The following is a 14,522-nucleotide window of genomic DNA, read 5'->3' as shown; positions in this document are numbered from 1 at the left end:
AGTGTCTTGGATTTATCTATTTTTTCTCAGTGTGTACATACAGTCAACCTTGCTAAGTTGACCTCCCATAAGTTGAATTTTCTCAGTTGAAGCTATTTCTTCAGTCCAAATAGATTCGACTTAAATAGGCAAGGTGTGTGCATTATTAATTTTAAAGGTCCTGTTTACCTTTGAGAGCAGTGATTTTAAAAAATGTTCAAGATATCACATTTGATGCCTATATACACATGTACATTGTAGCTGTACATGTATGTGTAGGTCAGTTGTATCACAAAACATCGTACCGTAACTGTCTACCATTTGGTCTGGAAACATTTTTATCATAACTATTGTTCACATTTTGTATATTTAACAATACTTAACAAAAAAATACTGGTTCAAATTTTTGCATTGGTTGTTTCTATCTCTAACTCACATTTTAGAACTATTTTGAGGCACTAATGCTGGGTTTTTGTTTTATTTACAAATGGTAAATTATGCCTTTACGTACTACTGGGTACTGTATTTAATATTCTGATGAGTTCGATTATGGAAGTCAGACAATCCTTTCCATCAAATCAAAGCGAGAAATTTACCCAAGAATAAGGCATAAAGCACATATATGTTTTCATTTGTGTGTGTGTGTGTGTGTGTGTGTGTGTGTGTGGTATATGTGTATATCTGTCTGTCTGTAAGTGTGTGTGTATACGGGTATTAATACATTAAAGGACAAGTCCACCTTCATATACATAAGTATTGAGAGAATGGAGCAATATTAGTAGAACACATCAGTGAAAGAGGAAAATCAGACAATCTATTCAAAAGTTATGAATTTTTGAAGTATTTGCGCAGTCACTGCTGGATGAGAAGACTCCTACAGTGTATGATGTCACATGCGTACAATGATATAAGGAAAATAAAAAGAGAAGTTCACAAAACTTTACTTTTTGAATAAAGTGCACATTTCTTCGACTTGTTACTGACGTATATTAAGGGTAATATTATTCCCCCTGCCTTCTGAAAGAGAGAAGTTGAGTGTTCTTTCATTATGCGAGGAAAATGGAAATATGTTGAATTTTCTTTATTCTTTCTTTATATCGTTGTACTCATGTGACATCACAAGCCATAGTAGTCTTCTCATCCAGTTGTGACCGAGCAGAAACTTGTCCAATTTTCCTCAAACTCTCACTGATGTGTTTTACTAATATTGCTGCATTCACTAAACCCACATGTCTATGAAGGTGAACTTGTCCTTTAAGTACATGTATGTACAGTGTAATATGAACAGTAAACTAGACAGGAAGCTATGTATGTTGACTTCACATGGTTAACTTGTATGAAGCTGCCCAACTCCTAATGTATCTAACGGCATAACTGTTTAATTGAGAATTCCATGAAGAAAATTTAGCAAAGTTTACCAAAACATCACATTAGATGGACACAAGGAGAGACAGGTATTGTATACGCCAAATATTTCGTGAGGTTTTTATTTTTGCGAATTTCGCGAGTCAGGTGCTATTCGCGAAATTAAAGACACATGAAAATATTGACTCTGATCCCGATGTGAATGTGACATACGCATGTACACTTCTTTGTTAAGTCCAGGACTCCACGATCGCAAATTTAACCACTCGCGAAATCGTCGGGAATTCCAGATTCGCGAAAATTTAGACTTGTGAAATATATGGCGTATACAGTATGATGCATAATGAAACAAAGAATGCATTTTCTGCATATTGTCATTTATTCCAAGTAATTTTTTTTTTCTCTCTCATGAGGTAATATGAAACAAAATGTACAAGGAGCAGTGTGCTGGCATTTCATGTCTTTCACATGACATAAGACCATGACCCAAAATGGGGTAAATTATTGAACATCAATTACAGTCAGCCTTACTCAAGTTGACCTCGCATAAGTTGGTAATTGCCTAAGACAAAGGGCTTTTCAAATCATCTTCTCTTTATATTCTATTGATTTCAATCCCTCATTTTAAGTCAATAAGTTGAAGCTATTTCTTCAGTACAAATAGATCTGAGTTAGTTAAGGTTGACCGAAGTACACTGTCAGAGTGCACACACACACACTGCCAAACTAATGAAAGTTATCGTTTTTTTGTTTGTTTGTTTTTTTCGGAAATACTTGTTTTTGTCAGGGGTGACAGAGCTTGTGATATCTAGTGTAGTGCACACAATTAAAGGGATTGTGTAATAATGACAGGTGAAAGAGCTGCAAGAACTTTGATTGAGCAGCTGGGAAGCTTTTTATGTCAGAGTGCAGAAAATCGTAGACGTTCATCTTTTAACAGGTGAACCATGGGTACAAACTACACATGTTCCTACTTATCTCACTCTGCATACCCCTTTACAGAATGTGGGAACTCAATTGGATTCTAGAGTCACTGCAACTTTAAAAACACAGGCTGCTTTTATTTCATAATGATGAAAGATGTGATTGAAAAATGTGTGGTCTGGATATTATCTAAAGGATATTATCATGATTCTTGTACATGTACTTTGCCAGGGCGCTATGGGAAGAAGGCTATCGCTACAATCACACCCAATTCTTTCACAATAGAGGCTAAAATGATTTTGAACACTCATTCAGAATATTCTTGTTCAAAACTGTTTCTTGATGAGGCATAAGATATTCAAAAGCCGTTATTAGCTTTGACAATCTGCTGCACTTTTGTAAGGAAAATCATCCCGACTGGTTGATCAAAAAGTCCTTTGACTTAATCCCTGCATTTCTCATTGTACCTACTATCACGGTATAGTCATACATAGACCTAATGCTACAGCCTCCACAAGTGGGCGTATGCGTAAAGATGGCCCTTGCTGACATGTTTGGTGATGGTGTTCAAATCACTAACCTGCATCATTTGAACTCACACTTTGATATCTGTGGCTATCATAGCCAGCATGCGGGGGGAAACACATTTTATGGCTTTCTTGCATACTAGTCCCTAAAAGCACCTGAACTAGACTTGCCAATGGAGTGCCATCCACATTACTACCTTTACAGTGGCTGCCCTCCATTGTTGTACAATCAGCAATATATCCGGTACCCCTTGATAATCAGTAATTTGGCTGTACCTAGTTGGGGTCAGCCCCGGCGATGCTGTGCAATTAACTCACTGATAAGAGGCCAAAAGCTTTTGAATTCGTAATGGTCATCGAAGCACTGTGCGGAGGGAAGGACAAAAAAATCTCGAAAGTTCACCTCCTCGTATCTCCCTTATTTTACCACCAAATCCCTTGAAACTTCACACATATATCTTATATGGATATATCATCCTTCATATGATTTTTTGGCAACAATGCTTATGCATCTTTCAAGACATTTGTGTTTTTCTGTTTGAGTCCACCGTGGGAAAGGGTTACAATTTTTTCCGGACATAAGTCTGCGCCTGCATGAATATGCATTTGATCAACATATTGCGAGTCTCGTGTTTCGTGTTTGTGCAATTAGTAGTTAGGTGAAAATAAGAGCGAAAAGACAACCCAATTTAAGAGAAAATACTGGACATGAACAACTAGATCATCCTCCTGTGCATGCGTTCTCTACTGGTCAGTGCACGCTTAGCCAATCAGCGGTGTCAGGTTCGGCGCAATGCGACAGGGTTCGGTTTTTGGTCCACAGGGTGGTGAGTGGGCAAGAGAGGAACCCTGCAATGTGGTTTCAACTGTTTCATGCAGCACAAAACCGATACATCGGATTGTGTACTGCTTAAGCTATGGATTTTACATGGGTCAAAAGTGACAGCGATCTCAATTTTTTTCCGGACATAACCGTGCGCCAAATGATACAGAAAAGATTCTTGGAACACAGTATGGATATACTACCATAGGTCATATGCCGAAGTTTCATTTTTGGGCAATGAAGGAAAATGTGAAAAAAAATAACACTTAAGCTACGTCTTGATGTTATTTTCACAGGTTTATCCTCAATAAAACCCAAAATAACAAACATTGCTAGTTAGAGAATAGTTTCTTATTCAATTCGCTGTAAAGATTTAATCATTTGATGGCTTCTGAGGTGAGATATTGCGATTGTCCTGCAACACTTCCCCAGCAGTTTTGCATATACACAAGCTGTCTACTTATGCAAATGAGGCTACGAGGTCATATGCTTTTGGCGAGTTAATTGCACTGTATCGCCGCGCCTAGGGTAAGGTCAAAGTACTAGGACACTGGAAAATACTGTATGCGTACATGACCTTAGAATTACCAGTGCAGGTCTGCATTAGCAAATTTTTGGCGATCTTGATGACAACAAATAATCACTAGCTACTGGTCCATTTTGATAAGAAACCTTTACCTGGATGAAACATACCAAAATATTCCCCTTCACATGGATGCTATTGCATTCACCTGTGACTTGTGCAGAAGTTTCCTCTTGCATAAAATCTCTAAATCATATGATTTTAATTCAAACAACAGCACATTTTGCATCGCCTCCTTTGAGCAGTGTTCTCTTTCTCACTGGTGAATTCTTGTCTCAATTACTCACAAAATGTGCTTCAAGAAGAGCAAATACCAGTATATGGAGTACACTTTGAATCTGAAGAGCTTCAAGTTCTCTATAAGACATTACAAAGATTTTCTTTTTTCATACACTGGTGCTTGGACCAGACTGTAGTTACCAGAATGTATATTGTTACCAAAGTGTATATTGCTACACAATACCCTAAAACACTGCTTATTTTGCATTTTTTTTCTTTACTGATGAAAGAGGGACATGTAAATTATTTTCACCGCAAGATGCAAGAGCAAGACGAAGACAGCATGCATTTCATGTTTGCGTCTTACAACTTTTGAGCAAGACTGACAGGGGAATCAGGAACTACAGCGTTGAATCTCTGTCTTACAAATGCATGTCATCTATTGTGTTAAACACAGGTACATCACACAGAGACATGACACATTCAGATAAATGCCAGGCAGGCCACCCGTTGAACCTACAATGCACGAATAATCCTCACGGTTGTCTGCCTGCTACTACGTAAGCCCACCCCATCCCCTCTCTGTAATCATCACCTCCCTTCCTCGGCACTTCCCTCCTCTGACTCCCCTCCCCGCTGGGCTAGCTGGTCCAGGCTGGCTGCAAGCTGCTGCTGGTTGGTCTGCAGGAGGGAGTAGGTGCGGCTGACGGAGGAAGTGAGCAGCCCCGCCAGCTGCCCCCGGAGTACATCCAGGGAGGGGAGCTTGGCATACTCCTCCATCCCTTGGGGTGAGAGCAGTTGGTCCTCCACTAGACCCCCTGAAGATGAGGCAAAGGTAAAATACAAATCTTTGCATTACTTATTGCTGAAACTGACAGATATCTTGTATGTTAATAAGTACCAAGCAGATAGCTAGCTAGCTAGCTAGATAAGTAGAGGGAGATTGTTATTGTTTTTCGTTTTTGTTTTTTTTTAACGGAAGGATAGGAGGAAAGGGGTATATGAATTGCTGAGATAAATTTGAAGTGTTTATTTCTTTACAATTATGCTGCTTATTTATCTATTTGATTTTTTTTTTTCCTGGTGTGGGGTGGTGGAGTGGGGAAGGGGAAATAAACTTTGCATCAAGGTGATGAATTCAAAAAGGAAAACTATCAGGGTCAATCCATGTCAAATCATCCAGCGCTTGTCACCCGACCCCCTCCGATTTTCTTTAAAATCGCACCAAATGTTCCCCAAAGTGTCTGACGGAAAATCCCAAAATATTTTGCCCCAAGGTCAATTGGTTGCTAAGATACAGCCTCACATAGCAACCGGTGCGCATTCCAAAATATTAGTTAAAAGAAAATAAGGCATTTTTGATTGACTGTTATAGCATGGATATTTACGCAAAAATGTTCATTATCTGGAAATTGAGAGAACTTTATAGTCTTTGCAAAAAAAACTTACTGTGACGCGAAATTGACTTTTCGTTAACGTGCACGAGGTCACCGAAAATGGTATTAAATGTTAATTTTGAAAATTTTAATGCTTATTTAGAGGCTAATATCTTCCACATTTCATCACCTTATGTTCTAGAATATTATGCTGTAGAAGGCTTTGACTTGCTCAGTAATTTTGAAAAAAATCAGCGCATTCATGCGCACCGTTTTTACGGAGAGCGCCCTCAAAGTTGACAAAAATGAAAAATGTGCCAAATTCAAGGTCACGGATCACCCTTCGTCCCACCTAGGAATGGCATCAATTTTTGTGTATTGATAGACATTTACCTATATTATCTTGGGTTACCAAAGAAATTTTGCTACCGAAATGTTCAGTGGCAAATTTACCCCACCGAAAATGGTCGTAAATGGCCAAATCTCCATGTAATATCACATATTGGGTTTAGAGGACATTTCAAATGTCCACACTTTCAAGATGAAAAGCACTAGCCCTGTGATATTTGCAGTAGGCATAGTCTATTATACATATTTCAGTAATATATACCACAAAATACTTTTATTACTTAATAATGACCTTGAAATTTAATCCAAAATTTGATAAAAACAATAAATTGCTCTATTTTCCTCATTGCACTGCATATAAATACGTGTTTTGAAAGACATTTCACAGAGCAATATTTCAAGAATTATGAAAGCTGAAAGCCTACCTTATTAAGGCTCTAAAGTATTTGTGCTCTTCTTTCAGATTTAGTGTCAATTTGACCACGAATGTTTTACCCTTGACCTTGAAGCCCTTCTAAAAATAGCTGTAAACTTGTTTAACTACAAATTACAAACACGACAGGTGTATTTAATATGGCATGATATACTTGTGATTCTTTCACAAACACAAAAGCTTTTTATGGTGTAAATGTATATACTGGAATTAATCTACACATGCTTGCAAGATATGTTACAATTAATAACTTTGTTCTGACAATGACCCTCAATTTCAATCAAAAAAGGGGACTGTAATATTTTGTGATTTTGTGTGCATTTCCTATGGAAAACAGTGCTTTGTTTGGAAACTCATAAAAACTTGACCATTTTTACATCTATCACTTTGATTGATTAATTTTATTCTAGTTATGGTAGAAAAGTGGCCTGTGACAATTTCCAATAAAAGAAAACAAAGTTATGCTTTAGAAAATGAAAAACAAAGAAATACATAAGAAATTCCAAAAACAAGAAAATACATAAGAATTGAAATGATATTGGAAGTTTTCATAAGGTACAGAACAAATCCCCCGAAAAAGAATACTCTCAGTCCTTTTAATGTGCATTTCACAGGCTAGAATAAGAATCTTATAATGCATTATGTTGGGCGCAACGTCCATTATTATCAACTAGCTATTATTCAGTACATAAATACAGGTCTTTATGGAGAGGAATACATGTAGGCATTTCTCATGATTTTGAAGGTCATAAATTGAGGGTCATTGTCAGAACAAAGTAATTGATTGTAACATATCTTGCAAGCATGTATAGATTAATTCCAGTATAATACATTTACACCATAAAAAGCTTTTGTGTTTGTGAAAGAATCACAAGTATATCATGCCATAATACACCTGTCGTGTGTGTAATTTGTAGTTAACAAATTTACAGCTATTTTTAGAAGGGCTTCAAGGTCAAGGGTATAACATTCACGATCAAATTGACACTAAATCTGAAAGAAGAGCACAAATACTTTAGAACCTTAATAAGGTGGGCTTTTAGCTTTCATAATTCTTGAAATATTGCTCTGTGAAATGTCTTTCAAAACACGTATTTATATGCAGTGCAATGAGGAAAATGGAGCAATTTATTGTTTTTATCAAATTTTGGATTAAATTTCAAGGTCATTATTAAGTAATAAAAGTGTTTTGTGGTATATATTACTGAAATATGTATAACAGATTATGCCTACTGCAAATATCACAGGGCTAGTGCTCTTCATCTTGAAAGTGTGGACATTTGAAATGTCCTCTAAACCCAATATGTGATATTACATGGAAATTTGGCCGTTTACGACCATTTTTGGTGGGGTAAATTTGCCATTGAACATTTCGGTAGCAAAATTTCTTTGGTAACCCAAGATAATATAGGTAGATGTCTATCAATACACAAAAATTGATGCCATTCCTAGGTGGGACGAAGGGTGATCCGTGACCTTGAATTTGGCACATTTTTCATTTTTGTCAACTTTGAGGGCGCTCTCCGTAAAAACGGTGCGCATGAATGCGCTGATTTTTTTCAAAATTACTGAGCAAGTCAAAGCCTTCAACAGCATAATATTTTAGAACCTAAGGTGATGAAATGTGGAAGATATTAGCCTCTAAATATGCATTAAAATTTTCGAAATTGACATTTAACACCATTTTCGGTGACCTCGTGCACGTTAACAAAAAGTCAATTTCGCGTCACAGTAAGTTTTTCTTGCAAAGACTGTAAAGTTCTCTCAATTTCCAGATAATGAACATTTTTGCATTAATATCCATACTAAAACAGTCAATCAAAAATGCCTAATTTTCTTTTAACTAATATTTTGGAATGCGCACCGGTTGCTATGTGAGGCTGTATCTTAGCAACCTATTGACCTTGGGGCAAAATATTTTGGGTTCTTCCGTCAGACACTTTGGGGAACATATGGTGCGATTTTTAAGAAAATCGGAGGGGGTCGGGTGACAACTTTTCTGAAAATTGGATGATTTGACGTGGATTGACCCACCAACAATCCTAACATTTCACATTTTCTTTGGCCCAGACAGACAGAAAGTCTGACAGTTTTGAGGACAAAGTTAAACAATGCACAGTAAAAAACTATAGTACGTCAAAACTATTGAGAAAAAAAAAGGAAGCAGTCCCTTACCCAGCAAATGAATCTGAGGGAATCTCTTCGTGGCCTTGAGGAGTTCCTTGACAGTTGGCTCCTCTGACACAGCAACGATGCAAGAGCCAACAAAGAGGGGGTGCATGTTTTCCAGTCTCGTCCCAGAGATAGCCTGGCAGGCTATTTTATTGTTGTACAACTGTGACATATTGAGTGCACAATGGAAGAATATTATTCTCAAACATAAAAAGAAGAGACATCAAAGAAATCTGAGGATCATAATCATAGCGGTAACTTTTTTTTCCATAATGTGTAATGAAACAATAGCAGCACAACTAATCATAAAAGTAATGATACTCCTGTACAATGGCAGTAACACTTTTCATGTTCATAACTATACTCCTCTATCTCATTTTCATGATGATAATGAAGATGATGATGATGATAATCATCATCATCAATATCAGTATTACAGTATCTTCATCTATTATCATTATTTATTATTATCAATTACAAAAGCACTATCATCATTACTATCATCATAATTATCATTATTTTATATCTCTGAATGTTATCATAACAATCATATTCACATGAAAAGGTATACGATGGTATTATTTTTCAACATCACACAATGTCTTGGGGTAACAATACAACATATTTACCAGATTAATCACGCAACAAAATATAAAACAACTAAACAAAACCCTCCATTCACAAGTTTGTAACAGCTTCTACACTTCAATTAAACGTTTAACCCTATTCTAACTAGGGTCAAATTGACCCCCCCCCTCGACGTTTCGCGCCACAATTCCGCAACGCGCAAAGATTTTGCCGCGTCATTTCATGACTTTTTTCATTGAAGTCTCCCGCATATTTCGAGACCAAATTTGCAACATCACCGGGTACACCATTCTGAAGTTACGTAATGTTTTGCATATGCATGTCAACCCGAAACGGCTCAAATTCATGATATCGTGTGCAAATCCAATGCAAATTGTGTTTGTTTTTTTTGTTAAATTGACATAAATTAGATTTTTTCAACCTTAAATCATTGAAGTTAATAAATTCTGATGTAGATAAACTTGAAAGAGTGCCTGCAACAAATTTCAGAAAAAAAAAACAATAGAAAACAAAAGGTCGAAAAAAGACAAAGAAATTAACAAAACAATAACAAAAGAAATTTAGTCTTTTTAATGGAGTTACAGGTGAAAATAGGATTTCATGCATAAATTTGTATAATTAATTGACTAAAAATAGAAAATCAATATTTTTGTATTGTACGACCATGTAATCTTGTACATTGTACCGGTAGTTGACATCCAGCTCTATGTTCAGGCAAAATTTTGCAGCAATCGCGCTATCAGCGGAAAAGATCTGAAGGGTGGGTGGGGGGGGGGGGGGGTCAAATTGACCCCCCCCCTCAGTAAAAACTTGGTCTTAAATAGCCGAGTTAAAATAGGGTTAAGATTTTGGTTCATCAGGAAACAACAGGCATTTCATTTCAGGCATACCAGCAATAACAGAAAACTTTGGAATATCAAGATTTGTCAGACCTTGTACGAAATGTTATGCTTCCTCAGTCTGCGTTTGATATCATTCTGCTGTTCTGTGCTTATGCCATCATTCTGGAAAACAGCGATGAGTTTACTGGACTCAAAGACGCGACGTACCAGCCGAGCGTAGAACTCCTCCATCAGATGGGGCTACACAGGAAAATGGATCAATGGAAACGGATATTTAGACTTTGTAAACCAATGGAGTGTCTCTTCTTTTTCCTTTAAAGGGATGGTACAGTTTTGGTTGAGATGGGGCTTCAGGATTCCAATGTTTTTTGATGATGAGTTTTCAAGATAACTGAGAAACCTTTTTATGAAATATGGAAGAGGATATAGTTCTAAGAGAAATTCAAAGTTTATTTGATGAAAATTGGTTTTGAAATGGCTGAGATATCCAAACCAAAGCAATCCTACTAAAAGGTGGGACCCATGCCTTATTATGATTGCTTTGTTTTAGTAAAACTTTGTTTTTGGATATCTCAGCCATTTCAAAAACGATTTTCATCAAAGAAACTTTGAATTCCTCTTAGAATTGTGTGCTTTTTAACATTTCATACAGTGGTTTCTAGGTATCTTGCCAAAAGTTAAAAGCTGAAACCTCACATCAACCAATACTTTACCATCCCTTTAAGAGGTGCAGAGGGAGATCATATTCAAAGAAAACTAAGGGTGGGATTTCACGGAGCACGCGAACGATTTGCGAAGGACGCGAATGACAAAATCCAACATTCGGAAAAGTTTTTCTCCGAATGTTTTCCGACAATGAAGCCGAAAACTATTCTTGCGCAATTTGTGCGAAGTTTCCACGACGTATGTGCGAATGTCGTGTGTATCATTGCTAAAGTACAGCATGTTACGTACACGAAGAACACGCGACGGAAATGCGAACAACAAAAAATTGTCAATAATGACAGGAGAAAATGTACCCAAGGAGAGGTGGAAGCTGTCTTGAGTTGAATTTTTTTCTTTCCTCTATTTCTCCTTTCTTTTTCTCTCATTTTTCTATCGTGTGCTTGCCTACATTTTTTTTCCTAGGACATATCTCCACTAGTAAAGCCTTTGATCTTCTTTTCTTTTTTGCAGTTCCTCCAACACATAATCTCTATAGTTCAAATGAAATTTTACATACCTTAGATTAATCTTAAGCGTATTCTACGATTTTTTTTTTTTTGTATATCAAACATTTATTTCTCCTTGCTAGTCTTTAATTTCTGTTGTTACTGTAGTTGTTAATAATTGTTTGATGTTTAAATGTATGCTAAGATTTTTATTTGTAGAAAACGTATAGGTCATTCATCCCCCAAACATGCACTAAACGTTCGCGAGAATGTCTCAAACGGTACGCGAACAGTTTGCGGTTACGTCGTAAAATGATCGGAAAAACTTCGCAGATTTCACGTAACATACGCAAGACATTCTCCAAAGTTTTGGAGTCTGTTTGGGGTTTCACTAACATTTTGCGAACATCGCGCGTGTCTTGCGAAGTTCTTGTGCATATGACGAGGCTTTAAAGACACTTTCAAGAACAATTCACGAGCAAATCACGACCAAGTGTGCGGAAAAGGTTCGCAAAAAATTTCAAACTTTTTTGAAATTCTCACCGAAGTAAAAACGACATTCGCGAACAATTGACGACGCTTCCGAACCCTCACGTTCGCTTGGCAATCTTTTGCAGACTAAAATACGAATGCTGGATATTGCCATTCGCGTCCTTCGCAAATCGTTCGCGTGCTCTGTGAAATCCCACCCTAAGGAGTGGTGCTATGGTACACTGGACAGGCTCTGGACTCATAACCAAGGGATCAAACCATGCCTGATGCAGATATCTTTGGAAGAGTTGTTATGCCCAACATGCCCCTCTTTAAAGGTTCTGTATCATTATTGCAAATGTCACAAATTTTTGCATGATTGAAGAATAACAATGATAAACAGGAAAAAGTAGACAGGAAAGTAGAAAGGAAAAGAAAACATTGCCATTATTATCACTGTCATCAACATCATCATCATCATCATCATCATCATCACTTTTGTAGCTGGATAGTGGAAAGTAACCTGTTCAACAGCTGCTGGCTTTATTCTAGAGGTCATGCCACACTGCTCCGCTACAGACCGTGGATCTTTCTTTGCTCTGTGCTCCGTGAGGGCCATTAGTTTGGCACGCATGATGTGCATGGGTTTCTTTTTTCGCGTGTTTACAGACTTCATGGTCCTGACGCACACTGTCGATGGGGTCCAGACATAGGCTGAAAAGAAAAGAAAAGAAAAGAAAAGAAAAGAAAAACAGTAAAAGATATCATGTTCAGGCATTGGCCTAAACTGCCAATACTCAAACTGAGTTGTAAAATATGACCACTTAATATCAATCTTGTTAATATCTAACGGCAAAACAGAAAAAAAAAAAACTTGCTCAAGTCAACATCGCATTATTACTCCATACAATCATATAAGTTGAAAAGTCCTGTTTTTCTTTCCTTTCTTGTTATTTTGTTGATTTCCATGTACCGGTACTAATGCAAGTAACATGCATAAATTCCAATAATGCATGATCATGTATGCGCTATGTATATGTAAGCTGTAGGCCTGTACAACAATGTTCAGCGACTTGGCGTCTAAATTAAATGCACAGCAAGGCCTAAAGGCCTAGACAAAATCTTTCCTAGTTGAACTCATATGGGCAGATTATATTTTAGATCAATTTCTCTGTTGATAATTGGAAGTATCTCATCTAACAGATCAGCTTTCCGGCTGTGAATGCTGGCACAAAATCCTGTATTTTGGTCTCTAGCTGGTCTCCTTGTTTCTAAGCAATAACATATCAAGAGATACATCATACCATTGTAATCAGGTGGGACTGGGTCACCAGTGTGGTTAGGTTCAGGACGGGATTCTGATACCTGCTATTGCGCATGGTTTGTATTAGAAGATCTGAATTGTGAAGTCAAAGACTCACTGCAAATAAATTCTATTGAATATGAATGCGCATTCATGTGCCGCTAAGAAAGGCATTGACGGAAAGATCGGTCTGTATATTGTCAGGGACATGTGCCGCGGAGACTGTGGTTGGCTTCACAGAATCACCTTAAGTGTACGGAGGAGAGCCGTAAAAGTAAAAAAAAAAATGATAAAAAACTCCTACGCTACGGACAGATGGATTTTTCTGTCTAAAAAAGGCAATGAAAATTATTACTTTTTATTCAAAGTGCAGTGTGGCCAAAACACCACACTGTTGTCGGTTAGTGTTGTCTTATATAATTAATATTACTAGCGTTCTATCAGAAGCGGATCTAGGGGGAGGGGGGGGGGGGTTGGGGGGTTGCAACCCCCCCCCCAAAAAAAAAAAAAAAAAAATCTGGGGACCATTTTTTTTTATCTTATCTTTTTTTTTAAAACTTGTACTTTTATTTTTTTCTATTTATGGCAATGACCTCTATACCAAAAATAGTGGTGTTTTAGATGCAAGAAAACGCCATTTTCACACACAGATTTTCAAAAATTCTCCCTACTGTGGGAGGGGGGACACCCCCCTCCCATCCCCCCCCCCCCTCGCTCGCTCCGCTTGCTCGGGCTCGGTCGCTACAAGTAGTACGCTCCCTCGCATACCGCCCCGACCCCCCCCCCCCCTTTAAAAAAAGCTAGATCCGCCCCTGTCTATAGATAATAGAGTCTAATCTTTTAATACACAGGGTCACACATCGTAAAACAGCCCAGTCGGTGAGCTGGTGGGGATGCGGGGGTACAGCACGGCGTCTGGTCTGGCTAACTATTATTACGAGTACGATACCGTGATAACAACCTCACATGGACATCTAACGGTTACAGTATCAAATAAGGCTCTGCTTCTCACAATGCCAAAACCACAGCATCCAGCACTAATACACATGCTTTCTCAATCATCATTGTATCACTCACGACAGTCACGTCATCATGGTCATGAACGTTTAGCAGTGCACAACTTCATTTTTAATGTATGGGACTATTCCAAACTAATTATATTTACCGACCCCTCGTCACCCTATATTACTTCTAATTCTTTCTTTACGTTTCTCTAACACTTTTCGTTCACATAACGTTATGAGGGATTACTACAGTATTGAAAATACATGCACTTGTGATCTTTGGCTAGTACGCATGGACAAAATAATCGGTAAATCTACAACGAGTTTGGTAATCACCTGTCACGGCTCTCCTCAAGAAAGTCGCCATGTTGAACTATCCATCAACTCGCTCTGGCGCTACGTGAATAGCGCCAG

The 14,522-nt window shown here is 37.7% G+C and overlaps 1 protein-coding gene across 1 annotated transcript; it reads right to left on the bottom strand.

Moving 5' to 3' along the window:
• Positions 1-4,942: 4,942 nt before the first annotated feature.
• On the bottom strand, positions 4,943-14,475 carry LOC140245418 (large ribosomal subunit protein uL10m-like). Its single transcript, XM_072324996.1, has 5 exons — positions 14,445-14,475; positions 12,325-12,515; positions 10,270-10,419; positions 8,753-8,912; positions 4,943-5,238 (listed from the first exon to the last, which is right to left on the bottom strand). The coding sequence occupies exons 1-5, from the start codon at positions 14,473-14,475 to the stop codon at positions 5,012-5,014; spliced, it is 759 nt and encodes a 252-aa protein (XP_072181097.1). The 3' UTR covers positions 4,943-5,011.
• Between the last annotated feature and the right edge of the window lie 47 nt (positions 14,476-14,522).

This window comes from Diadema setosum, chromosome 22 (genome assembly GCF_964275005.1).
Source record: "Diadema setosum chromosome 22, eeDiaSeto1, whole genome shotgun sequence".
Taxonomy (NCBI): domain Eukaryota; kingdom Metazoa; phylum Echinodermata; class Echinoidea; order Diadematoida; family Diadematidae; genus Diadema; species Diadema setosum.
The sequence above is the reverse complement of the archived record's forward strand: the minus strand, read 5'-3'. Positions and strand labels throughout refer to the sequence as shown.

Coding starts and splice junctions, on each gene's coding strand:
- LOC140245418 (XM_072324996.1), bottom strand. CDS start 14,475: ATGGCGACTTTCTTGAGGAGAGCCGTGACAG. Junction 8,913..10,269: donor AGCATAACATTTCGTACAAG/GTCTGACAAATC, acceptor AATATGTCACAG/TTGTACAACAATAAAATAGC. Junction 5,239..8,752: donor CCCTCAGATTCATTTGCTGG/GTAAGGGACTGC, acceptor CCTCATCTTCAG/GGGGTCTAGTGGAGGACCAA.